General features: G+C 33.8%; 3 protein-coding genes, 3 non-coding genes and 1 pseudogene across 6 annotated transcripts; 2 read left to right on the forward strand and 5 right to left on the reverse strand.

Annotated features, from left to right (window-relative positions):
- Positions 1–803: 803 nt before the first annotated feature.
- On the reverse strand, positions 804–1,611 carry LOC118051347 (uncharacterized). Its single transcript, XM_035061954.1, has 2 exons — positions 1,095–1,611; positions 804–883 (listed from the first exon to the last, which is right to left on the reverse strand). Exons 1-2 carry the CDS (start codon positions 1,609–1,611, stop codon positions 804–806), a joined length of 597 nt encoding a protein of 198 aa, XP_034917845.1.
- A 3,941-nt stretch (positions 1,612–5,552) lies between these two features.
- On the forward strand, positions 5,553–8,526 carry LOC118051492 (receptor-like protein kinase ANXUR1). The gene has a single exon (XM_035062161.2). It carries the CDS (start codon positions 5,580–5,582, stop codon positions 8,190–8,192), a length of 2,613 nt encoding a protein of 870 aa, XP_034918052.1. The 5' UTR covers positions 5,553–5,579; the 3' UTR covers positions 8,193–8,526.
- A 6,782-nt stretch (positions 8,527–15,308) lies between these two features.
- LOC118051489 (probable WRKY transcription factor 74) lies at positions 15,309–17,709 on the forward strand. The gene is made up of 3 exons (XM_035062153.2): positions 15,309–16,662; positions 16,744–16,869; positions 17,283–17,709. Exons 1-3 carry the CDS (start codon positions 15,869–15,871, stop codon positions 17,428–17,430), a joined length of 1,068 nt encoding a protein of 355 aa, XP_034918044.1. The 5' UTR covers positions 15,309–15,868; the 3' UTR covers positions 17,431–17,709.
- A 1,665-nt stretch (positions 17,710–19,374) lies between these two features.
- Positions 19,375–19,477, reverse strand: LOC118051534 (U6 spliceosomal RNA). The gene has a single exon (XR_004688045.1). It is a non-coding gene; the product is annotated as a U6 spliceosomal RNA (small nuclear RNA).
- Positions 19,478–20,800: 1,323 nt separating this feature from the next.
- On the reverse strand, positions 20,801–25,565 carry LOC118051488 (small ribosomal subunit protein uS19-like; annotated as a pseudogene).
- LOC118051532 (U6 spliceosomal RNA) lies at positions 22,847–22,949 on the reverse strand. Its single transcript, XR_004688043.1, has one exon. It is a non-coding gene; the product is annotated as a U6 spliceosomal RNA (small nuclear RNA).
- LOC118051531 (U6 spliceosomal RNA) lies at positions 25,560–25,662 on the reverse strand. The gene has a single exon (XR_004688042.1). It is a non-coding gene; the product is annotated as a U6 spliceosomal RNA (small nuclear RNA).
- Between the last annotated feature and the right edge of the window lie 438 nt (positions 25,663–26,100).

Raw genomic sequence — 26,100 nt, forward strand, 5'->3', positions numbered from 1 at the left:
TTGAAGTTGTAGAAGTGAATATTAAGATTAAGATTTCATATCTTCACGGTATAAATTTCCGAGTTCACCCACCTAGTTAGCTGAGCCGCACTTCGTCAGCTCCTATAAGCTTTGAAACTCGACCATGTCCAGTGATTAGGTCAACAGTTACCATGTTGACTCACTGGACTTAACTGAGTTTGATGGTTTCATAACCATAACTAAAGCAACTAAGAATGAAATATTCAAATATATTTCTTTATCAGTGCTTCTAACAGTATAAAACCTCTAGTAAATATCCATATTTTCTTCAAAGAAATACAATTAATTATCCTTGGCTTCGAACTCTTATGCAGGGCAAGCCATGATGAACTCATGCATATCATCCATGCACAATCCAAGAAGATAAAGAATTATGTATAGGACTCACTGTGTAATCATCAATGGGGATGTAACAAGAGACGCATGCCTTCAATTTGAATTTCCATATAAAAAAAGAGGCCAAATTACAGTTTCTACAGGCTCTGTTTCCAACAGCAAATAAAGAAATTTGCATGCCTCATGGAAACTTTGATAAAAAAGAAGAAGAAATAAAACAGAAATGCATTAATCTCTAACCAATATCAAAGAACCAATGAACAACTACTCCATTGGCCTTGAAAAAGACCCCATAATTAATGCCACCCCATGTTTGTTGGCCTCTATATTGGTAGTAAATTCTATCAATACCTAGTGAAAATTTAAGCCAACCCTCCCTCTCCTTTCTCTTTCTGAACTTTTTTTTTTTCCTTCTCTAGCTCTGTACAATCTATCCCGCACTTTGATCAATAAGACTGCATGACTGAACAAGCTACAGCTTGTGCCCAGTGCCTTAACTTGGTCTTAACCTGCTTTGGATCATCACCTGCATGCAGATAATCAGAAATGTCAAGCTTCGTATAATTCTGTACTTGAATACTGAAAATCTTTCTTCTTTTCTTTTTTTATTTGTTCCAAAGTATATGAAATTAAATTTGAAATGGCTGGTTAATTCGTAAGTTTGATTTTTTCTGATAATGATAATCAAAAGTGACGAAATGCAACCAGTCATGCTGATCAGGATATGGAAACTTCACCTGGGCTGCATATTTTCCAGTCTGGATCACTCATGGGGCTCCCAAATGAAGATGAACGTGTGCCCATTTCTGAAGATGATGAAGAAGATAAGTCGCCACTTTGCGGCGTGGACACCGGACTTGGCGAAAGTTGCCGGTTAACTGCAAAATAGAGATCCAATGCTGGCAATGTATTGGTCAATTGATGTCCCTCTTCCTCTTTAAATCCAAATCCAAGCTCTATACACCCTTTGAGCTCATGCAAGTCTTCATCTGTCAAGTCATCAGATTCTAGCAGCCCGCTCCTTCTCCTCTCTTGCATTAGTATTTGGCGGCGGCGTCTCTCCCACGCTCTGTCACGTCGAGTCTCGCACATTGAGAGTTGCTTGGACAATAGTTTCTTGTTTTTCAATATAAGCGGTGCCAATGGCATGCGCTCCAAATCTTCAGAGTCTGAGGAGTTCAATGATGGCAATGAAGACGAAGAAGACGATAAAATATTCACCTTCTGAGCCCTAGGCTCATGACAGTTCTTCATTCTATAAATGTCAGGTGAGGGAGTCCAGGCACGGCAAGTGGGCAAAACGATATTGAGGCAGCAGCGACAGAAGAAAACTGTCGCTCCACCAACAAATGGGAGCAGTGCGGGACAGGGGCAGGAGGCGCCTCTGAAAAGTTATGGAAATGCTCTTCTCCAAGTATTCTCAATTATAAGACACCAACCTCACCAGGTCAAGCTGGATTTGATTGAGAAGGCTTTAATGGTGGGGAGGAGGAGGGCGACTGTCACGCCTATCCGTTGGGAGGATTTGTTAGCCATTTGTTTATAACTGTAAATTACAGGACATTTTTGTTAAATTTGGAGGCTGTGGTAGCCATTTTTGGTTTTGTGTTGTCTATTTTGGAGAATTTGATGAGTTACGATCCTATATATTCACATATTCTTAGCATGTAGCTGCTCTGTGTGTGTGTGTATTATGATTGTCGCATTATACATTCCTAATGTCGCCAACAGAAAATATATTATTGTTTCTTACATCCAATTCATTTTTGTTATCAACTACATACGATTCCCTCACTCGCTAGCAACCAAACCAAAGGGGATTCAATTCTTCAATTCCTTTCTCTTTCGGTTAGCAACTAACTGACTCTCGTACTCGGTACTCTCTCCTCTCCCGCTGTCTAACCACCTTACCTCTCCGCCCTACCTCGGATTGAGTGTTTTTTTTTTTTAGTAATTTTAGATGTTAAAACGTTGTTATTGTGTTTCAAAGCAAAAACTTAGTATTAAAAAATGAAAATAAAAAAATAATTTAAAAAGCCTGAGCTCAATCCAAGTTTGATGGAAGACTTGTGATTGAGATCGTGAGACAGAACATCCTTATAAAAAACATAAAAAAAAAAAATAAAAAAACTCAATATTTAATAAACTCAAAGTTGAAAGTTGATATCAATAAAAAAATAGATATAAAAAAATTAAAAATAAAAATTGATGTCACCCTAGGATAACATCTCATATCTATAACTCGAGTTATGAGATAATTAAGGATAGTCACATAAAAAAAAAATTAAAGCTCAATCTTCAACAATTCAATGTTTAAAGCTAAAAATAAAAATAAAAATAAAATTAATTTTAAAAAATAATTAAATAATGAGGAAAACATTTGACATCATAATAATAATAATAATAATAATAATAATAATAATAATAATAATAATAATAAAGATGTAAAAGCCCCTAGCCAATTTAAGTTAGTATGGAAAATGTGTGAATCGCATTGCGTGATCAGGTTATCGTCATAGAAGGAATAACAAAAAAAAATAAAGAAACTTAATTTTCAATAAAATATGATATTAAATTATGAAATTAAAAAAATAAAGTCACTGCAAAAAAAAACATAAAAAAACAATATCAATCTAGGTTAAATTTCATACTCGTGATTTATGAGATCGCGATTATCACACCGAAAAAATAATGAAACTCAATTTTAAATAAATCAAATATTTAAGAATTAATTTAAAAAAAAAAAAAGAACCAATATCAAAAAAGGAACCAAGGCAAAAATTAAAAAAAAAAATTACAAGAATAAGGGCAAAACATAACATAAAAATTAAATTAAACCAAATGATACAGATGAAATTGAAAAATAAATTAAAAAGAATAAAGATCAAATTTGATATAAATACAAAGTAAAACAAAATATTAAGGGATGAAATTGAAAATCAAAATTAATCAAAAACATGATTCTAAATAAATAAAAAGCAATCAAAATAATAAAGATAGTAATTGAAATAAAAAGAAAATGCAGGACAACTTTTAATTTAGCCTAGAGAAGGGGGAGAAAAAATCCAACCTTTAAACACTGCAAGACGCCTTACATGTGTCACTTTTTTGGATGCGTTTTCACTTTATCCGTCAACCAAGATGCGGTTGGTTTTTTTGGCCTCTCAAAAGTGCTGCGTGTGTCACCCAAAAAAAATAGGTGTATAAATCTCGCATATTGATGTGCACATTATATATACCACTAACTTTTTTTTATTTAGCTTATTAAAAGATTTAAGTGCCCTTGACCTCACATAATATTAAAGAAAAAAACAAAACAAAAAGATCAAAAGGCCTTTTGATCTAAGATATAGATTTATTTATTTTTGGCTTATAAAGGTACCTCAGTAATTACTAATGTTAACAAAGATAGAAAACCAAAAATATATTTGCCTAAATAGGTATGCAAATTTAACTTTTAAAAGTATTTTAGATATTATACTATGCAAATAAAAGATCAAAAGATCTTTCTACCCCATTCATTATAGTAATGATAAAATGTATATAATGGAAAAGATGATTTTGCCCTTTAAAGCAAGTTATATGGTTTTCACTATAAAGAATAAAATGATAATTTTACTATGCAAATCAACAATAAATTATGAGTATATACACGGTGGCATTGTAAAATTTGGTTATTTTAATAAGTTTTTAATGATTTGGTTGGTCATATCCAGTCAAATCAACACCAAAAAAAAAATATTGTTTTTAATAAAATAATTAATAATGATTAATTTAATGACACGTGGGTTGATCTGATAATCTAATAATCCAAGCCCATTCTCGGATGAGTTGCCAAATTAAGCATGACAAATATGTTTTGCTATGCTAGGTTTTTTTCTTAAAATCATTTTTTTCTTTCTAAAAACTAGAGTAGGGATGTTTTAGAAGAGTTGACTCCAACGTTAACTAATAAATAATCCTTACACATCGAGATGTGAGAAATCACCTAGATGTGATTCATAAATTAGATATAAAAGGTACTTTGTGTTGTTTTAAGAATATTTTTTAAAAAATATATGTATATTTTTATTTCAAGTATCAATGTTTAATATTCAAGGATATAACTCTAGGAATATATTTGGATAATTGTATCTAATTAAAAAATTATTAACACAGTATATCACATTGCTGACATTTCTTTTGACATGGACAATCTTTAAATTCAAGAATGTTTTTTTTTTTTTGTTTCTCTCTTGAAGATTCTTTAAATTTCAAGATTGATTTGACATAGTATATAAAGTTTGGTTTTTTAAATATAAAAGGGAAAGTATGACCGCGATCAAACCTTATAATTACCTTATAATAAAGTATAGTTTCTAGCTTGGATAAGTTATCAACCCTTATGATTACAAAAATTATGAGTTAAGAGTCACATCCATGCATCTTTCTAAATAACATTTTAGGTTTGATTATGTTCTTCTTGTTGTGCAATATTTTTTTTTAATTTGAGGAAACATTATTTTTTGAAAAGCGTATTTTATGGGTCCAAGTGATTGAATAAAATTCCGACTGTCTCAAACTTTTATAAAAAATACACGTTCTGACTTGAACTTGAGATCTGCTATACAGATCTCAAGTTTTTTACCACCACACTACACTCCGTTAAACCTTGGGACCCGCTAGAAGGCTAGGCATTTTTCTGATATATTTACAGACACATTTTTGGCAATCCGGCAGATTCTTATGCAGCATGAAAATCTGAGGACTTGTAAGCTACTCAAGACAGTTGTCTGAATTATAAGCAAAACATGGTTGGTTCTGATTTTTATGCAATTTAACTGTGGCTCTTTCGACAACCTAAAACAACTGTCCGAAGGGCATCAAGCCCTAGGGAACTCAACTTACAGATGCTAAATATAGCATTTTCTTAGAACCAATGCTTTTAGAACCAATCAAAGCGATTGAATCTACTATTCTTTCTCCCCTTCATCAATTTCCAACAACCTGCCAGTTCCCTACAATGGATGTTTAGCACCCCAAAAGAAGAGAGAAGAAAAGAACTTTTAGAAAGTTTCATCACCTCTTCTTGCCTGGTTTGATCCCCTCTGATCCAGGCATGAGTCTCCATGAAAGATTAAAGACGGCTTAGGCTAGCTAACCCTCCATAAACATTCAGAAAGAAAAACAAATAGTCCCGGTGTACAGGAAAAAAAACTGTTCCTCCTTTCCTGTACGCCCTAATGCATGCCCTCCCTGTCCATTGCTCCTCAGCCATGCATGCTAATATTTATTTTTTGTTTTCTTTAGCTTGTTTCACTCTTCTTTTCAATGCCCTTTATGTGTCCGGTATTGGGCCTCAGCCGCAGGGTTTGTCTTTGAACTGCGGATCAGAAAACGGTGGCACGGATGGTGACGGGAGAAAATGGGAATCGGATGTCAAATACATCACTGGAAATCATCCACACGCCAGAGCTCAATACCAAGATTCTTCAATTGCTTCTGAGGTTCCATACATGGATGCCAGGATTTTCACATCCGAAGCAACCTATAGCCTCCCTATCACAGAGAAAACGCGTTATTGGCTCAGGCTCTCCTTTTATCCTTCTGAATATTCTGGCCTCAATATATCAGACTCCTATTTCTCGGTGGTCGCAGGAGGGATTACTCTCCTGAACAATTTCAGTGCTTCGATTACAGCGCAGGCTCTCACTCAGGCTTACCTCATTAAAGAGTATTCTCTAGCTCCCATGAATTCTCAAATTCTCAATGTCACCTTTAAACCAGCAGATAAGCCTGAGGCTTTTGCTTTTATCAATGCTATAGAGTTGGTTCCCATCCCTGATATCTTTGGATCAGGGACAATGGTGGGGTTTTCTGACCAAACTTTTGACGCCACGGATGGAAATTTGCAGACAATGTATAGATTGAATGTAGCAGGGCAGTATATTTCACCAACCAAAGACTCCGGTAATCTTACAAGAACCTGGTATAACGATGCGCCCTATTTATTTAGTGCGGCAACCGGGGTTAATTTGCAGAGTAATGAAAGATTTGAAGTCCGATATGGAGAATTGGCAGAGTCTGTAGCCCCTCCTGATGTTTACAGAACGGCAAGAAGTATGGGATATAACAAGGACCTCAACATGAAATTCAATTTGACATGGCTGTTTCAGGCAGATGCCAATTTCACATATGTTGTGAGGCTGCATTTCTGCGAGTTCCAATTAAGCAAAGTCAATCAGAAAGTCTTTAACGTTTACATCAACAATCAAACTGCCCAGGCTGATACTAATGCAGCCGATATTATTGGGTGGACAGGAGAAAAGGGAGTGCCAACATATAAAGACTACGCAGTTTTTGTCAAGGACAGGGAAGGCGATGAAGAAATTCGGGTGGACTTGCACCCATCAACCTATTCGAAACCTGAATTTTATGACGCGTCACTCAATGGAATAGAGATATTCAAGATGAGTGACAGGAACAACAACTTGGCAGGTCATAACCCTGTGTTATCAGAAATGCTTGCTAACCACATGGCTAAAGCTAGCCGTAAGGCATTTAAGACAGACAGTAAAGCTGTGATGGGAACTGTCGGTGGATTTGGCGCTTTGTTGTTTGCTGTAGTTTGCGTTGCTGTTTACCAAAGGACTAGGAGGATTCCTGGCTTTGATTCACATACATCCACCTGGCTACCAGTCTATGGAAATTCCCATACTGTAAGCAAATCATCAATATCTGGCAAGAGTTCTCAAAGCAGTCACCTTTCAACACTGGCTCAAGGTCTTTGTCGCCATTTCACGCTTCCAGAGATGCAAAGGGCAACCAAGAATTTTGATGAGTCTTATGTCATTGGAGTTGGAGGCTTCGGTAAGGTGTATAAAGGTGTTATTGATCAAGCAACCAAAGTGGCCATTAAAAGATCAAATCCACAATCAGAACAAGGAGTTAATGAGTTCATGACTGAGATTGAGATGCTTTCGAAGTTGAGACACAAGCATTTGGTCTCATTGATCGGTTTCTGTGATGAAGATGGTGAGATGTGCCTGGTTTATGACTACATGGCACTTGGAACTATGAGGGAGCATCTTTACAATACCAAGAAACCTCGTCTGTCATGGAAGCAACGGTTGGAGGTTTGTATTGGAGCGGCAAGGGGACTTCACTACCTTCACACTGGGGCTAAGTACACAATCATTCACAGGGATGTCAAGAGCACAAACATTCTGTTGGATGAGAACTGGGTTGCCAAGGTTTCTGATTTTGGGCTCTCGAAAACCGGTCCTGATATGGACAAGGGCCATGTTAGTACTGTGGTCAAGGGCAGCTTCGGTTACTTGGATCCTGAATACTTTAGGAGGCAACAATTGACTGAGAAATCTGATGTCTACTCCTTTGGAGTTGTCCTATTCGAGGCTCTGTGTGGAAGACCTGCTCTCAATCCTAGCCTACCAAAAGAACAAGTTAGTCTCGCTGATTGGGCTCGTCATTGCCAAAAGAAAGGAATTATTGAGGACATCATTGATCCTCACATCAAGGGAAAAATTACCCCTGAATGCCTGAAGAAGTTCGCAGAGACAGCTGATAAATGCGTGGCTGAATCAGGACCCGAACGCCCTAACATGGGTGATGTCCTATGGAATCTTGAGTTCTCCCTCCAATTGCAGGACAACCCTGAAGGTTCAAATCATAGATCACAAGGTGAGGAGAGTGAAACTTCTGAAGAAAGTATAAGAAACCGCAACTTGGAAATGCATCGTAACAATCTCAGCCTCGGAAGCATTAGTGAAGTGAGTGGAGGATCTGAAGACTCCGGCGATATCTTCTCTCAGATTGTCAACCCAAAAGGGCGATGAACATAGCGTTCTTGGGAACCGCTCTGCTACCTCGAATGGGGATCGGTGGAGGCCATGGAACTCAAGCATGTAAATCCAGTTTTCTTGGTCACTTAAGAGGGTGATCATTTTTTGTTCCCTATTTGGTGGAATCCTCTACTTGTGTTTTATTAGTATTATTACATAATGGCGAGGCTTGTTTAAATTCGTAGCTCTTGTACTCTCCATAAAGGATCAAGAAAAGGAGTCAAGATCTTCTTGCCAGCCTGCTACTCTATATGTTTTACTCAATCTACCATTTAACTTGTGCATTAAAGATGTATTGTCTCATAAAATTTTGAATCTTCTTTTTTCTTATCTTAGTTTCTAGACTTTCTCTTTGCTTGAATTCTGCTTCATATCAATGTTGCTGAAGCATTTTTCAAGAAAACAAAATGATGAAGGAAAAACAACTTGACATACAATGTATGATATGATTCTTAAGGGAAATTCTCTTGACATATCAAGTTCTGCAACAACTCATTATCAAGTCTGATAGCATTCTGATTAGATGAAAGGGACATCATGCCTCTCTATGTTCTTGATGTTAATTTGTTTCAACCTTGAAGCATGCAACTTGATAGGTCATGTCATGACTAAATGAAGGTTAGAGGGAGATGATCCTGGGAATTTGTTTTTTCTTCTACTTTTTTTTTTTTTTTGGTCACTGTAACAAGAAGATTTCTTTGTCGAATTCCATGTCTTTTTGAACCAATTCACTTTAGTGTTTTTCTCCAGAAACTTAAAAACTGGATTGAGCTCTTAAAAACAACTGAAAAAAATGAAGAAAACAGTGTGCACATAGACACAAACTTGGTTCAGCTAATGAACGGCTTGATTGATTCTTTTATTTGTCATTTATTTGGCTTTATAGGCTTTTTTATTGTATTTTGTATTTAACTTTCATACCTAGCTTTTTATTATTTTATTATTTTGTTTTATTGCTTTTTAGGGTTTGTTTTCTATAGAATTGGTTTTGGGCTTGTAACCTGGGTAATAAATTTTAAATATATGTATTATTTCATTAATTTTTTATATTTAATTTGATCTTTATTTTTTTATTACTATTTGTTTTATTTTAAATTTTTTGTAGCTTTTTTTTTTAATTATATCTTTCATTATTTGGTTTAATTAGATTTTTATATCAAATTTAATTCTTATTATTTTGATTTTTGTTTATTTGTTTTTACCCCTTCCTAATTGAATTTTATTTTTAATTTCATCCTTCGGTATTTTATTTCAAATTATTTTTTTATCAAATTTAGTTTTTATTTTTGTAATTGTCATTTCTTTTGTTTTATAAGTCTTTTTATTGTATTTGTTTTTCAATTTCATACCTAGCTTTTTATTGTTTTATAATTATACTTTGTTGCTTTTTAGAGTTTGCTTTTTATAAGGTTGGTTTCAAGCTAATGAATAGAATTACAAGTTTTGAAAGTTAATACAAGTTGACTTCGATCTTTTTTTAAGGTCCTTTTTTAAAATTAATTTTTTTTTAATTTTATCTTTCAACATTTGATTTTTTAAAAATTAATTTTCATGTTTTTTTTTCTTTTTCTTTCTATGGGATTAGCGAGTTATCATGGGTTGATATAGATCTCTTTTTTCATTGTATTTTTTAATTATTTTTTTCTCAGCTTCTCCCCTAAACATTGGGTTGTTTTATGATTTAATTTTATAGTTTTATTCCATTTATTTTTTAATGAAGTTGTCATGATATTATGACTAAGTTGTAGATTTAGCATGCTAACTTGATAGAGACGATTTCTTTTATTTTTTTACTTTTTTACGTTATAAATTTCTCTTATTAGTTTATTTATTATAGTTATATTTTTTTTTATTTGTATTATTTAAATTACCCGAGCTTATTAAGCTAAGTAAAATTAATGACCTGAATCTCTTTTTTTTTTTTTCTCTAATATATATCGTCATTGCATGTTCTTCCTTGCCATGCCATTGACGTATTAAGCTTCAAAATATCTCCCTTGAGGACTTTGTACAAAGATTAGCTTACCGTGAAGTACGGTGTAGCACACAATTAGTGCCATTTAATTTATCAAACTTCATAGTTAATTAATTATTCTGAGAAAAAAAATTAAGAAAAAATTATCAGGCTTTAATTTCTGAAACATCTTGGGGACCCACTTTTTGGTAGTAATATGATTAATCTTATCTGATAAATATGTTTTATTTATTAAATATATTTTTAAATATTGCTTGTATCCACCAAAGTCATAGTTGCGTATTAGGTTCTTTAAAGGATTAAATGTAATAATTCAATGTTTTTTTTTATTATTATTTATAATGATGAATTCTATATTTTCTAGAAGATGAACAATTGGATTAGCACCAAAAAAACAGGCAAGAGAGTTCATAGTATCTTCGCTTATTAATCTAGTGGACATTTAGTCATCAAACGTCAGGCAAACATGTCATGTAATTGAAATTATTAGTGCAAATGTCACCTAAACCGAACTCAAACCCTAGATTAATTAATGACTAATTTAGTATTTAAGATGAACACACTATTCACAACTTTTAACGACGAAATGACTTGGAAATATTGTTTTTGCAATTCAACCCATTTTTTAAATTGTTTTTTAAATAGATTTTTATTCGAAAAATATCAAACCGGTATCTTTTTAACTATTTTTTAAATAATTTTAATGTATTCTAAAAAGAAAAAAGAAAAAGAAAAAAGAGGCATGATAAGGAGCTTGAATAATATTATAAGCTGAAGAAGCAGTTTATGGAATTGCTGAAAGTTTATAAAATGTAAGGCATGCTTATCATCAACTCGATCGTTCGTCATTGTTTTAGTGGAAGGAATCATTAAGGGCTGCATAGATTTCCAAATTAATCACAAACAATTGGATAAACAGAGGATCAATGATTAACCCATTTGACAACTAATCAAGACTTGAAGCTTAATGGGGTCATGATATGGGATTGAGACATCGCTAGTGCTCCCAAATCCTCAAAGATTGAATCTAATCCTCATGCTTTTGCTTGGTATCCTCGACTTTTTAAAGAAACTTGAACACTGTTAAAGTGATAAATGTCAACAAGAACAATGGTGTTTACACCTGAAAACAGAGTCGAATTCAATCGTGTTAAATTGTCCCGTAACTGTGGCTGAAACTATATTTTTAAAAAATTAAAAAAATTATTTTAATATGTTTTTAAATAAAAAAAACACTTTAAGCCGTACCCGTAATGAATCCATCAAGATCATGCTGAATCTTTTGGCTGCAAGAGCTGTAAGTTCCTAAATGGATGCTACAAGCTTTTAACAAGGAAAAAGCAAAGCAGGGTTCATGATCTTGGCTGCCTGCCTATTTCTTTAACATATCATGATTTTGGGAGCAGTTGTGGACGGGCATGGTTGAAAATGTGAGAGAAAGCCATTCATGTGTGTGTGTGTGTATATTAATGCTATTGTTCAAGCATGATAAAATTAAATAATTCAACAATTATTATCATGAACTATTATGATATTCTTCGAGTTTTGACTTTCGTGGCTAATCGATTTATTTGAATTGATAGTTGCTAATGATAGTTACAAAGAGAGACTCTACCAAGAATTTATTACCAATTTCATAAATTCCAAGACGGAGAACATCTTGCTTCACTACCTATCTAGGCACTTAGATAGGGGGATTCGTGATTCATCGTGGGGTCGGGTTGATTTTTATTGCAGCTTGGTGTTATAAGTGTATTAAAAAAATATCACGACTCAAATATATAGAAAAAAAATTTTAAAAAAATATAATTGACAAGTCTTAAGAATCAAAGCGTAAAAGAATAAAATCAAAAAAAAATTAATGAATGAAAAAACAAAGTACCAATAAACTAAATTTTGGTGAGGTTGTTAAAACTTACAAGTATGATCATACGAATGGAATAATCTAATAAAAGATAAAACAAAAAAATAATAAAGTTTAATTTTAAAAAGAATTGAATTTTGAAGGCCAAAATAAAAAAGGATAAAAAAGTTATCTAAAAAAAAACTTGGGTCACCCGACTAAAACTCATACCTGGATCATGAGAACCTGATTAAAAGAAAATCAAAGAAAATAACGTAATTTATTTTTCAAAACGAATAATTTCAAATAATGTAATCTGAAGAAAAAAAAAAATAGTGTCAACAAGTGTAAATTCTCAAACCTGCGACTCTAGATTGTGATTGAACCGGAAGCACCCTATCTAAAAAGCTACTATTTTAAAACTCGGCTCGACCTAACAAGTTAACCCATGATCCAAGGCTTAAGTTAGGTCGGGTTTCAACAGAAATTGAGGGAGAATTAGTCTAGTGTAAAACGGTCAAAAAATTTACCCATATCCCACTTAACCTAAGAAAAATTCAGTCAAAACTCATTGATTATTTTATTTTATTTTTTAAAATGGTATTATTTTTATTTTTTTTATAAAATAAAAAGATTTGGTTGACCTGGATTAACTCAGGTCAACCCACTTAACTTGTGATTTTGTACTTGTCTTGGATCAACTCTCATGTCGAGTCTAAAACCTATAAGAAAAACTCAAAGGCAATTTAGTATCTGACTAAATAAAAACAGGTGCGTGTTGGGCACTCATTGATGTGTTGAAGGGGCTCATGCTCATTGGACGACATGTATGGCACCTCCCAACATCCAAAAATATGTTTCTCTATGTCATTGGAAGCGTTATTGTGGAGTATGTGGAGCGGAGCATGTTGATGTTGGTGGTTCAGTTTTTCTCTAATGTGTCTTTTTTTTTCTCTTTCCTTTAAAATTATAGTTTGGCCCTCTTAATTGTTGGAATTTAAATTTTAATCCTTATTTTTTTTTAATTTTTATTCCTAGCCTTTTTATGAAAATTTTATTTATTTCTAATCTTATCATTCCGTCCTAATTTATAGTACCCTTTCAAGATTTTGTACTTGTCTTGGATCAACTCTCATGTTCTTTTAAAGGTATTTTTGTAGTTTTATAGTGCATTTTAATTTATTGTTTATATTTGATCAAATTTCAAATTGTTCATCGGTTAAAATTCTAATAATAAAACAACCATTGTGAAAATACAAAAACATTCGTTGATACTAGGTTTAAGTTTTTTTCTTCCATGGTTGTTTTGATCGTTTTATTGTGCAATAAAAAAAAGGGACTTATTTATTAACGGTTAATTTAATAATAACAAATGGATCTTATGATAAAATAATAACAAATGGATCTTATGATAAAACTATGTTTTGTGAAAAGATTTTATACTCTTAATATCTAGTATTAAGTTTATTTTTGTGGAGAGACAAAAATATCATTATATTGTTCCGTAACTTTAGTTTCCTAATAAATTTTAACTATTTTTTAATTAAAACCTAAATGGTCTTTCGTTTTTATTATTTTTTTTTAAATTACTTGAGAGAGACATTGTGGACACATAGTTTATTTGAGTTTAGAACTATTTAAGTAGAGCTTCTAAGTTAAAGAATAATAAATTTCCAGTAACATGATAACCAAGTATATTATTGCGAGAAATGAAGAAATATTCCTGAGGTGTTGTTGGGTGAACGGATCTTTTACTATAATACTGTTTTAGATTTTTTATTTTTAAAAATAATTTTTTTAGTAGATATAAAAGTATAGATATGAATGACTTATCTAAAACTCAATTTTTTTCTTTAAAAAAAGAATATAATATCTTATATAAAAACTTATCTAAAAATTATTTGACCTTCAAAAACTAAAATAGACGACAACAACAATCGGATTTTAAGTTGTAAAGCAAAATGAATTTTTTTTTTCAAAATTAACATCATATTCTAACTAACCAAAACAACTTCAATTTGAGAATTCAAGTTTATTTGAATATTTGCACACCTAGAGTCAAAGAAACCACCTAAAAATAAAACACAAGCACAATTATAATAACAATTATAAAACCATCCCGAGCTTAATAATTTATCAACTCAAAACTTATGATTTTTTTTTAATTTTTTTATTAAAACAATATCATTTAATAAAAAAAATAAAATATAGTTTAAATTAACCTGTCAATTCATACCTCAACCCGTATTAAAAACCTATGAATCAAGGCAACTTTAGAGGATCTTACAACAATAATTGATTCTACAATTTCCATATATATATATATATATATATAAAATGTGGGGTGAATTTCTGATTAAAAACCAAGAAATGGAAATATCTATCTTTTTTTTTATCCAAAATAGTCCTTTTCGTTTGATAAATTATGATACATCAAAAAGACTAATCATTAACCAGCCATTATCCATAGTGGAGAGAATGGAGATGTTCATTTCCTTGCACCAATCATCCATGGCCTCAGGCTCAGCTGAGCGGAGAGAATCTCTGTTGAGGTCAACTTTGTCCTGACATGGGCCCCACCACAAACCCCGAACCCTTTTTTCTTCTTTTTTTTCTCTTAACCTCACCGGTTTTCAGACAGCAAAAGGGCTGCACCCATCAAAATTCTCGGGACAAGTGTCACCTGTATATCCACGTGTCACAATCCTGGACGTCTATCTTCCAACGGCTATCTTGGGATGCATGTATCCACTGTCCACAGTGGACTTCTGGGCCCACCTTTGGCAGACATTTTGACAAAAAGAAAAGGTTATTCCTATGAATTGCAGAACCAAAAAATAATAATAACAATAATTTCAAAGTAGAAAAGAAGTTAAATTTCTATTATTAAAGAAATAAAATAAAGTTGAGAGAAGAAAACAAAAGGAAGAGGAAATTATATCTTAGTCCCTATATGTTTAACAATTGATAAAAAAGTCTCCTTGAGTTATAAAATCACAAACCAATCCCTTAACCTTCAAATCATTAATGATGTATCAGTTTATCAATTAATATCTGAATAAAAAGCTTAGAATATTAGAAAAAGAAACCAACAGAGGGCCTGGATTACAATTGTTCTTAAAAATGTTGGAATTAAAAATGGAATTTCTTGAAGAAAAAGGACTAACTTGTTATTCTCTTGGAAATTTGGAATCTAAGTTAAAATCTAGTAAAAAAGAATGACTGTTTTTTTGGAGTGGAACCCGCTTAGGATCTTTGACAGGGACGCGAGTTTCATTTTTTCTGTTTCTATGTTGAGCTCTGCCGCTGAACAGTTCTGTTCTCCTCTCCCTTTGTTAGATTCTTTTCCTTTTCCTTCTTTTGATTTATTTATGTAGCAGTCAGTAGTTGTTTTCGAGTTAAAGAGAGACTTTGTTTTCTTTTGGGTCATTTTAACGAAAGAGACTTCAAGTGTCTTCACTTTCACACCACCATCAACATGGCTTTAAGCTATAATGACACTATCACATATCAAATTTGACAAGGTTTGATCTTCTTCTTTTTGTTTTTGAAGCTGTTGCCTGTTTTTTTTTTTTTTCTGAATAACCATGGTTCCTGCCCAGAATTAGCCAAAATTAGAATGGCTAGTTTTAATTTTAATCCGGGTACCTCCGATGATGCTTTGGTCTTCAAGTTGCTTGTGTTTTGAGCAACTTTTTAATGGTGCAAAAGTATTGAGCTTTTGTTTGTTGGCAATACCTCATTATTTGGGTATGTGCCATTTTGTGTTGTGGTGATTGTTTTAGCTAAGTGATGAACTTGGGTTTAAGAGGTTTTGACAGATAAATCTTGGTTCTTTGAGTTCGAGTTAGTATGGAGGAGGTTGAGGAGGCACACAAGGCAGCTATCGAGAGCTGCAATAGAGTTATTGGCCTTTTGTGTCAGCCAAAGGATCAAGTTCAGAGTAGGAACTTAATGGTGGAAACTCGAGAGACTGTGTTTAAGTTCAAGAGAGTTATATCTCTTTTGAGCACTGGTTTAGGTCATGGAAGGGTAAGGAAGTTGAAGAAGTTTAGATCATCTTTGCCTCAAAACATCTTCCTAGATAGTCCTAATTGCCAAACAATTTTAGCACCAAAACCTCTCCAGATGGTGCCTCCAAATTTTCTCGAAACCCCACTTAGTGACATGGATGCTAAGTCTAAACTTCCTGTGCAAATTACCCAGAAAATGTTTCTTGAAAACCCAGTACTTGAATTGAACTCAAACACCAGGCCTCCTCTACAAATTGCACAAACAAAACCACCACCAAACTTTCAGTTTCTCCAACACCAGCAGATACAGAGGGTGCACTTTCAGCAACAGCAGCAGCAGCAGCAAATGAAGTATCAGGTTGATAGGGTGTATTCTAGGAGTAATAGTGGGATAAACCTTAAGTTTGATGGGTCTACTTGCGCACCAACCATGTCGTCAACAAGATCATTCATTTCATCTCTGAGCATGGATGGTACTGTGTCTAATTTTGATGGAGATTCATTCCATTTGATTGGCATGCCTCACTCATCTGATCACATCTCACAACAAACAAGGAGGAAGTGCTCTGGTAAAGGAGAAGATGGGAATGCGAAATGTGCTAGTGGTGGTAAATGTCATTGCTCAAAGAGGAGGTAAGATCAAAACCCCCATGTTATATTCTATGTTTGATTTTTTTGTTGATTTTGATTGTAATCACCTTTCTTTGTCTTTAGAAAACTGAGGGTGAAGAGATCCATTAAAGTTCCTGCAATTAGCAACAAGGTGGCAGACATTCCTCCTGATGAGTATTCATGGAGGAAGTATGGACAAAAGCCAATTAAGGGCTCTCCACATCCTAGGTATATCTGATTTAAGCTTCACTCTAATATCCTCCTCTTTGTTTAGCTTTATGATCTGCGGTTGATCATTATGTTAGATTGTCTTAGTTTTCCTTTGTTTTGATGTGATAACAATTTACATTCCTACGAGTCGGAGGATTTTTTTCACTTTCACTTGCCAACGTTATCCGGCACCACTCTGTGCTCTGGAAAAACCAGCCGATAAATAACTTCCTAAGATTGCTGTCTTTTAGGTAGCTGATTAATTGCAGAATAAGTATCATATAGTTTATACTATTAAAAAAATGTGAATGTTTTGCATCACTTACATTTACCTTGGTTAGCAATCAGAAATTGTCAGTGTATACTGCTAAAGTCTGAATTGTTTAGATGAGCATGTTTACCTGGTTTATTCAAAAATATTTGTAATGCAGGGGATACTATAAATGTAGCAGTCTGAGAGGTTGCCCAGCGAGGAAGCACGTTGAGAGATGCCTGGAAGAACCTTCAATGCTGATTGTAACCTATGAAGGTGACCATAACCATTCTAGGTTGATCTCATCGCAGTCTGCGCATACATGAAACATAGTTGATCTCTTCATTTGATCTCACTTCAAGAACTCGACTTCCAATGGTTGAAATCCAACCAGAACCCTTCGGAGTTTCTTTGTGAATTACTACTGTATATAATATGTTGTTCAGACCTGAGATGGGATATGATGGAACAGATCGTCATTCATTGACAGGGTTTTTAAGTATTTAGCTTTAGGGTTAGCCTGGTTTGAACTGCTCTTATATAGAATAGGGATTACAAATTGTAAACTTGTACTTCCTTCAAAATCCGAGTTTTCTTTTTTATCATTCCATTTGCAAATCTAAGTTCGTTTCTGTGCCAGGTTTTCTTCTATTTCTTGTATCAAAACACGACAGGATGTTTTGCGAGTATAATTTTGGCTTACATTATTGGCATGGTGATCTTTATATGTCAGCGTTTTTCGGCGCTTTTTATAAAGTAATTAACTTAATACATGCTGTTTTATCTGTGACAACTGACAAGCATTCCCTCGACATCTACAGAGAAATAAAAAGAAGAGTTGCTCCTGACTTTACAGTGAAATAAAGAGAAAACCAGGGATCCTATTCACCTGTTTAACAACAGTGTGGCATGTTGAAAGCTTTTCCTTGGTTTCCTGGTATCAAGCACAGCTTTAAACAGGTCGCCTGCTTATCCATACCCTGACTGCCATCATTTTCATGGCAACTTGGGGAGCTTTATGGTCTCAAGCAACGTGTAAACCTTTCTGAGCTGCTTTAAGCTTATTCATCACGACAGACGTTGAGCAACCTATCAGATGCACGCAGAAGAATTCATAGTAGTTAGGGAATGTCATATCCTATAATCTGATCAGTATACCATCGCCAAATTCCTCATGGAGGAGAAATACAAGTAAAATAACTTGTGGAATCTTCATATTCAAACTTTAGGCACCATAATTGAGTTAGCTATCTATTTCTCGCTTAAGTTCACACGAGCAGCTCCCTCTTCTGTGAAGGAAACCAGCCCAGAAACACAAGTCACAAGGAGCATCACTAAATCTTTGTCAGAAAGAATGTTTTGCACAGCAAGTCCTAAAGTGGCAGCTTTCAAACGGAGTCGAAAGTAGAGAAAGCAAGCCATCAAAGCCTAGGCCCTAGAGCAATGGCAGCAACTTTTCCTTTAAACCGTGCTAAACCCTGGCAATTTTGGCCACGTACATTTGTGTTTGTTTCACAGCAATAAATAAATAACAAACAGTAATAAATAAATAATATTTTTCAATCTAATAATATAATTTTATTTTTTTAAAAAAAAAAAAAAAAACATTACTGAGAAGTAATATTCATCGAATAAACCACAGCTATCACCACACTCCACGGCCACCAACCACAACCATAACTGCCACCACAACAACCATAACTGCCACCACCATTATCATCATGGAAACCGAACTTGTTTGGCCATTGTCCTGACCAGTCTTTTAAAATCACCATTGTTTCCAAACACTTGATTAAAATACGAGAGTTTGAAAAGAGTAATTTGAAACAGCTTTCACTACTAATATAATTTCTAATGCAATCGCATAGCTTCCCTGGATATGCTTATGTAATCATAACAAGTTCACAAGCACAATTCATCAAAAACCTAATTAGAGAAAGAAAAAAGGTGCAGAAAAATCCACATCCACCCAAAGTAAAGGCCCCATTTAACTAGAGAGGAATGAATCTGGAAGTGTGTGTCCAGGTCTTCCATGCATAACGGGCCATTGAGAACTCAGCAAGATAATGGCCAATCATCTCGGGCACAATGATCATATTTCTAAGATGAGTCCTCAAGGGCTCTGGTTTCTCACCATCTGGGGCCTCCCCTTTCTGTTCCAAGCCACCCAAAAACTGAGTAGACCACAAACTATATTCAAAATTTCCTCAAAAAAATATAACCCAGATGAGGAAGGAAGCAAGCGAGAGAAAAGGAGCGGAGATTAGAAAAAAAATTTGGACCATTTCTCGATTTGTGCGTGTCATCCTTGCGCAGGGGCCATGCTAATCTTCTCTGTATCGTTCCAATTTTATCGGATGTCCCCGAAGGGACAATTCTTAAGTCTCTGCATCGCCTGCTTAAATATTTCATGTGTTCTCTAACCAGACGATGTGGGATAGCTAGTCCAGTTGCGACTACGCGTTTCGCTCAGTCGGGTTGGCCCTCAACTTGATTACGTCACCAGCAGTAACCAATTAGTGAGGGAATGAAATATTTGAGCCCAACGTAGTTGTAGGTGTCCCCCAGCAGTATCTATGCCTTTTGCTAAAAGGCACAGTCACTACCCGTTTAACAAAAAATTAAAATTTACTTAATTAAGTTTAAATTATAATAAAATGAGTTTAAACTATAACTTTTTCGATGTTCATAACATATATTCTTTAATTTTGGTCTCGATTCTTAATATTGTGTTATATCTTAACTTTAGGTCTTATTATTTCTATATATGATTTATTTTGAAAAAGTAACACATCAAAATAAAAAATATTAAGATTTTATTAGCTTCAAAGTTGAAGGTTGTTTGTGAAAAACATTTACCTAATCTTAGTTATATTTTTTAGCTATGCAAATATCTGAAATAGTGTTTTGTAATTGTTTATATATATATATATATATATAGTTAAAAAAATAAAATGAAAATATAAAATAAATATATTTTTAAAATAAAAAGTAAAGAGAAATAGATTTTTTTGTCCTTGTTTCCATTTCTATCGGTGTCCAGCAATCCGCTGCTGGCATGATAAAAAAACAATTAAAGTAAAAAAGAAATATTAAGCTCATCTAACCTTTTTTTAGTGGAAAACTAGTTTAAGTTACATGGGAGTTAATCCAATAATTAATAATAATATTATATAATTTAAAAACATTCAAGACAATATTTTTTTAATAAGTTATTGAGATGAAAGTATATTTCATCCATCTTGATTAATTTTTTAAATTTACAATCCCGATATGAAATCATAATAATTCCATTTAAAATAAATCAAAACAAATTCAATATTAAAAAATAAAATTAAAAATAATAATTAAATGGGACCAAAACAACAAATCAAGCTAACTACAAAGTTGAAAAGTGTGTTTTGACAAGCTCTTATTATCTTGATCCTGAGATCAAAAACTATTATTTCATAGCTTGTTCTTTAACTTCATGTATCCATATCTTGCTTCTTTGATGATTTCCATAATTATTCTGCTAACGCATATCCACATATGGGTGCGTGTCTCTCTCTCTCTCTCTCTCTCTCTCTCTCTCTCTCTCTCTATATATATATATATATATATATATATATATATATATATTTGTTAAATCATTCAAAAAACATAACTATCCGAATAGAATATCATAAACGTTATGCAAATAGGATAAAAAAAGAGTTCAAGACAAGTTAACTTTTGATCTCTTATTAAATACACTATAAAAAAGAAAGCAAACAAAAAACAAGTAGTAAGAGAAGCGAACAAAGTGACATTAAAATCTGCATGCAACAGCTTTCACTGATAATAAGATCTCCAATGCAATCTCTTATCTTCTCTGGATATGCCTAATGTAATCAACACAGGTTCACAAAAACAATTCATCGAAAAACTAATTAGAGAAAGAAAAAAGGCGCAGAAAATCCACAGCCACCCAAATTAAATGTCCCATTTCACTTGAGAGGAATGAATCTGGAAGTGTGTGTCCAGGTCTTCCATGCATAACGGGCTTGTAAGAAACTGGGAACCCAGCAAGATAATGGCAACTCATCTCGAGCACAATGATCATATTTCTAAGATGAGTCCTCAAGGGCTCTCTCTGGCTTCTCACCATCTGGGGCCTCCCTTTTCTGTTCCTAGCCACCAAAAAACTGAGTAGACCACAGAATATACTCAAAATATACCATACCATGAGGGTTTAACCTGAAATTTAAAATTTTCTTGTAAGGCAACTTGATTAGGGAGCCAGCTTTAGAATCTCTCTTTTCTAAATGGCCACAGTTTGATGCATTTATCACAAACAAGTCCCGAATGCAGAAATCTTTATCAATCACTTATTTTGTACAGCTTTATCAACGTAAATTGAAAATTCAATGCCCTGCACATACATGCTTGCAAGCATGAAAGGGCATGGAAACAGGCACACAGAAACTTGCACACGAAATAACTTTTGCAGAAGTTAAACCACAGAGGCAGTCATCAGAACTCTATTCAATTAATAGGTATACATATCGTTTCTAACTTCTATTGAATAAACCAACCTTCCTGTTATAAAATCAAGAGCTTCTTCTTCATAACTTCGTTAAGTTTTCAAAGTTCTTAAAAGCTTTTAAATATCCGGCAATGCATTGATTAGTATGAAATTGAAAATTAGTAAGAAAAAAAAATATTAAACTATTTCTCTTGTACCCATAAAGGGAATATATGTGATTGAATGACTATCATGGAGCTGACTCTTAAGCAACATAGTAAACAGAAAACAGCCAATAACACCATGAATTTTCTCAAGCAGAAAACCAAGATAAATGCTTGTGTTCTCATGTCATCAAACATTTAAAGCTGAGAGAAACCATCAAGAAAGCAAAGCATAATTTCCTCTAAATCCTATCTAACTGATTCTATCAAATTAACCAACGATTGATGGTCCACGAACATTATTTATTTTGGTTTATCTTTGGTCACAACTGCAGCCTTGCCACCATACTTCACTTGGTCCACTCTATGTGTCATGCACTAGCCACAATTTTCAAGCCACGTGATACGAAAGCGTAAACATATACAAGAAGAACAAAAATCACCAGCAGCGGAAAATTTATCACATCATCAATCAGTCACAAATCCAAATCTCGAGCAACATGATTGCAATTGCAGAGCAAACTTGATAAACACAAACAAGAGACAAAGAGTGAAGAGATAAAGAAAAGAAAACACATCCCATAATGTGAAATGAACACATGATAACACTACTCAATACCAAATTGCACAGTGTGAATTGCTATCTTATTAAGTCATCAACAACTACAGAGAGATATAGAAGAAAAGAAATCACCTTACAGCTTCACGCAATTTCTTGATCGATGCCATTGGCTTCCTCTTCACACCTCTTTGAAACCTGTCGTTGCAATAAACCCAAAACCCTGAACAAATTAAAATAAACGGGAATAAAAGCATGAGAAATAGCAGCCCATCTAAAATTTCTGAACTTTCTAATCCCAAAATCTTATTAATTACCTGCAGCACGCTCTGGCGGGAAAGAGATTGACAAGTACATCGGTGGACATGTCAAGGAGAGCATCTAAATCAGCGCCACTGAAACTGGACTTCTTGAAAGCTCTCTTCTTTGGCTACCCTCTCGCCAATGTTACTTCCGTCTCCACACTCACCAGACATTAAAAAAAAAAAAAAAAAAGATGATGAGAAAGGAAGCAAAGGAGCAGAGATTAGAAAAAAAATTTGGACCATTTCTCGATTTGTGCGTGTCATCCTTGCGCAGGGGCCATGCTAATCTTCTCTGTATCGTTCCAATTTTATCGGATGTCCCCGAAGGGACAATTCTTAAGTCTCTGCATCGCCTACTTAAATATTTCATGTGTTCTCTAACCAGACGATGTGGGATAGCTAGTCCAGTTGCGACTACGCGTTTCGCTCAGTCGGGTTGGCCCTCAACTTGATTACGTCACCGCCAGTAACCAATTGATGGGGCTTGACTTGGGGCGATGAAATAATGAAGATAATAAATAATATATTTACTTAGAGATAAAAGTATAAATATAAAATAAATATATTAAAAAATGTTTAAATAATAAAAAATTTCCTTGTTCATAATAGATATTATTTTATTTTGATCTTAATTCTCAATATTTTATTATATTTTCTTTCGGTGTTACTGTTTTGAATGACAGGAAACATAATTTGGGACAATGCATGAGCTGTCCTTTTCTATTTCTTGAAAATATCTATTCTTGGTCATGGAAGGTCTACAATATTGCTCCTATTTTATAAATTAGGATGAAATTAGAAGGTTGTTTACGAAAAATGTTTAACCTTATTTTAGTTATATTTTCTAGCCATACAAATAATTTGTTCATATATAAGATATTTTTAAATAATATTTGAGAGCAATATTCATTTGACCATTGCCTCATTGAAAAAACTTATGAGGCAATTTGTTCATCCACATAAAAACATATACCAAAATGGAGCTGATCGTATGAACCTTCTGCAGTGTTTTTTGATCTGTATATGGCACTCTTCAAGTCATCTTGTGTTTAGCAGAATCAATGCTTATCACCAGCCATGATTTTTTGCTTGGCTGTGAAAACTGAATATGTGCCATGTGTTTGCAGTATAGATGCTCTCCCTCCAACTTTTGAGGGACAATACATCCATGAACAGGCAAGGAGTGGTATCCAAAACCATTAGAAGGGAGCTTCAGAGCACAATACATGCATTTGATCAGATGACTACCTGAACCCTAATTAAAGCAACTGCTCAGAAGAGATGGAGCATTTATGAAAGTGATAATCATAAATTTGCAACAATAAAATATTTACAACATGCCTATATATGAGTTAATAAAGATTCCGAAAAACATTGCAAGAAATATGAGCTCACTGTGTGAATTGCTATGTTATGAAGGGCGAAACCCAAAACAACTAAGCTTTCCAACATAATAAAGGGCAAAGCCATACCTAAACTATAAAGACCACAATAAAAGCACTCACACTCCATAATATAGGGCAAAGTGTTATTACTTAAGGAACTTATCTTTCTTGCAAATATAGTTTGAAAATAAGACGAGTCCTCAAGGGCTCTGGCTTCTCACCATCTGGAGCCTCCCTTTTCTGTTCCAAGCCACCAAAGAACAGAGTAGACACCAGTCTATACTCAAAATATACCATACCATGAGGGTTTAACCGGAAATTTAAAATATTCTTGTAAGGCAACTTGTTTTCGACGCCAGCTTTAGAATCTCTCTTTTCTAAATGGTCACAGTTTGATGCATCTATCACAAACAAGTCCCCAATGCAGCAATCTTTATCAATCACTTATTTTGTACAGCTTTATCAAAATAAATTGAAAATTCAGTGGCCTGCATATACATGCTTGCAAGCATGAAAGGGCATGGAAACATCCACACACTACATGTACACTGAAAGTTATACCACAGAGGAAGTCATCAGAACTCTATTCAATTAGTAGCTACACATATCGTTTCTAACTTCTATTGAATAAACCAACCTTTCTGTTATAAAATCAAGAGCTTCTTTTTCGATAACTTCGTTAAGTTTTCAAAGTTCTTAAAAGCTTTTAATTAACCGGCAATGCATTCTTTAGGATGAAATTGAAAATGAGTAGGAAAAAAATATGAACCTATTTCTCTTGTACCCCATACAGGGAATATATGTGATTGAATGACTATCATGGTGCTGACTCCTAAGTAATATAATCAACAGCAAAAAGCCAATAACACCATGAATTTTCTAAAGCAGAAAACCAAGATAAATGCTTGTTTTCTCATGTCATCAAACATTTATAGCTGAGAGAAACCGCAATTGCAGATCGATCTTGATAAACACAAACAAGAGACAGAGTGAAGAGATAAAGAAAAGAAAACACATCCCATAACGTGAAATGAACACATGGTAACACTACTCAATACCAAATTGCACAGTGTTAATTGCTATCTTATGAAGTCATAAACAAATACAGAGAGATGTAGAAGAAAAGAAATTATCTTTCAGCTTTACGCAATTTCTTGATCGATGCCATTGGCTTGCTCTTCAGACCTCTATGAAACCTGTCGTTGCAATAAACCCAAAACCCTAAACAAATTACAAATAACGGAAATAAAAGCATGAGAGCTAACAACCCATCTAAAATTTCTCCACTTTATAATCCCAAAATCTTATTACCTGCAGCATGCTATGGCGGGAAAGAGCTTGACAAGTACATCGTCTGACATATCAAGGAGAGCATCTAAATCATCGCCCCTGAAACTGAACTTCTGGAAAGCTACCTTCTTTGGCTACCCTACTGCCACTGCTATTTCCGTCTCCACACCCACATGACATGATAAACACCAAAAAAAAAAATATAACCAGATGAGAAAGGAGGCCATTGAATAAGCATGCGAGAGCAAAGGAGCAGAGATTAGAAAAAAAATTTGGACCATTTCTCGATTTGTGCGTGTCATCCTTGCGCAGGGGCCATGCTAATCTTCTCTGTATCGTTCCAATTTTATCGGATGTCCCCGAAGGGACAGTTCTTAAGTCTCTTCTTTACCTAGTTAAATACTTCAAGTGCTCTCAAACCAGACGATGTGGGATATCTAGTCCCGTTGCGACTACGCGTTTCGCTAAGTTGGGTTGGCCTCAACTTGATTACGTCACCAGCAGTAACCAGTTAATGAGCCTTGACTTGGGGGAATGAGCTATTTGAGCCCAAACTAGTTTAATAAAAAAATTAAAATTTATTTAATTAAGTTTAAATTATATTAAAATTAGTTTAAACAATTTTTTTTTATGTTCATAACATATATTCTTTAAATTTGGTCTCAATTCTTAATATTGTGTTATTATCTTAACTTTAGGTCTTATTATTTCTATATATGATTTATTTTGAAAACGGATAACATGGAAATAAAAAATAATAAAATTTATTAGCTTCAAAATTGAAGGTAGTTTATGAAAAACATTTAC

The sequence above is a fragment of the Populus alba genome, chromosome 5 (assembly GCF_005239225.2).
Source record: "Populus alba chromosome 5, ASM523922v2, whole genome shotgun sequence".
NCBI lineage: Eukaryota > Viridiplantae > Streptophyta > Magnoliopsida > Malpighiales > Salicaceae > Populus > Populus alba.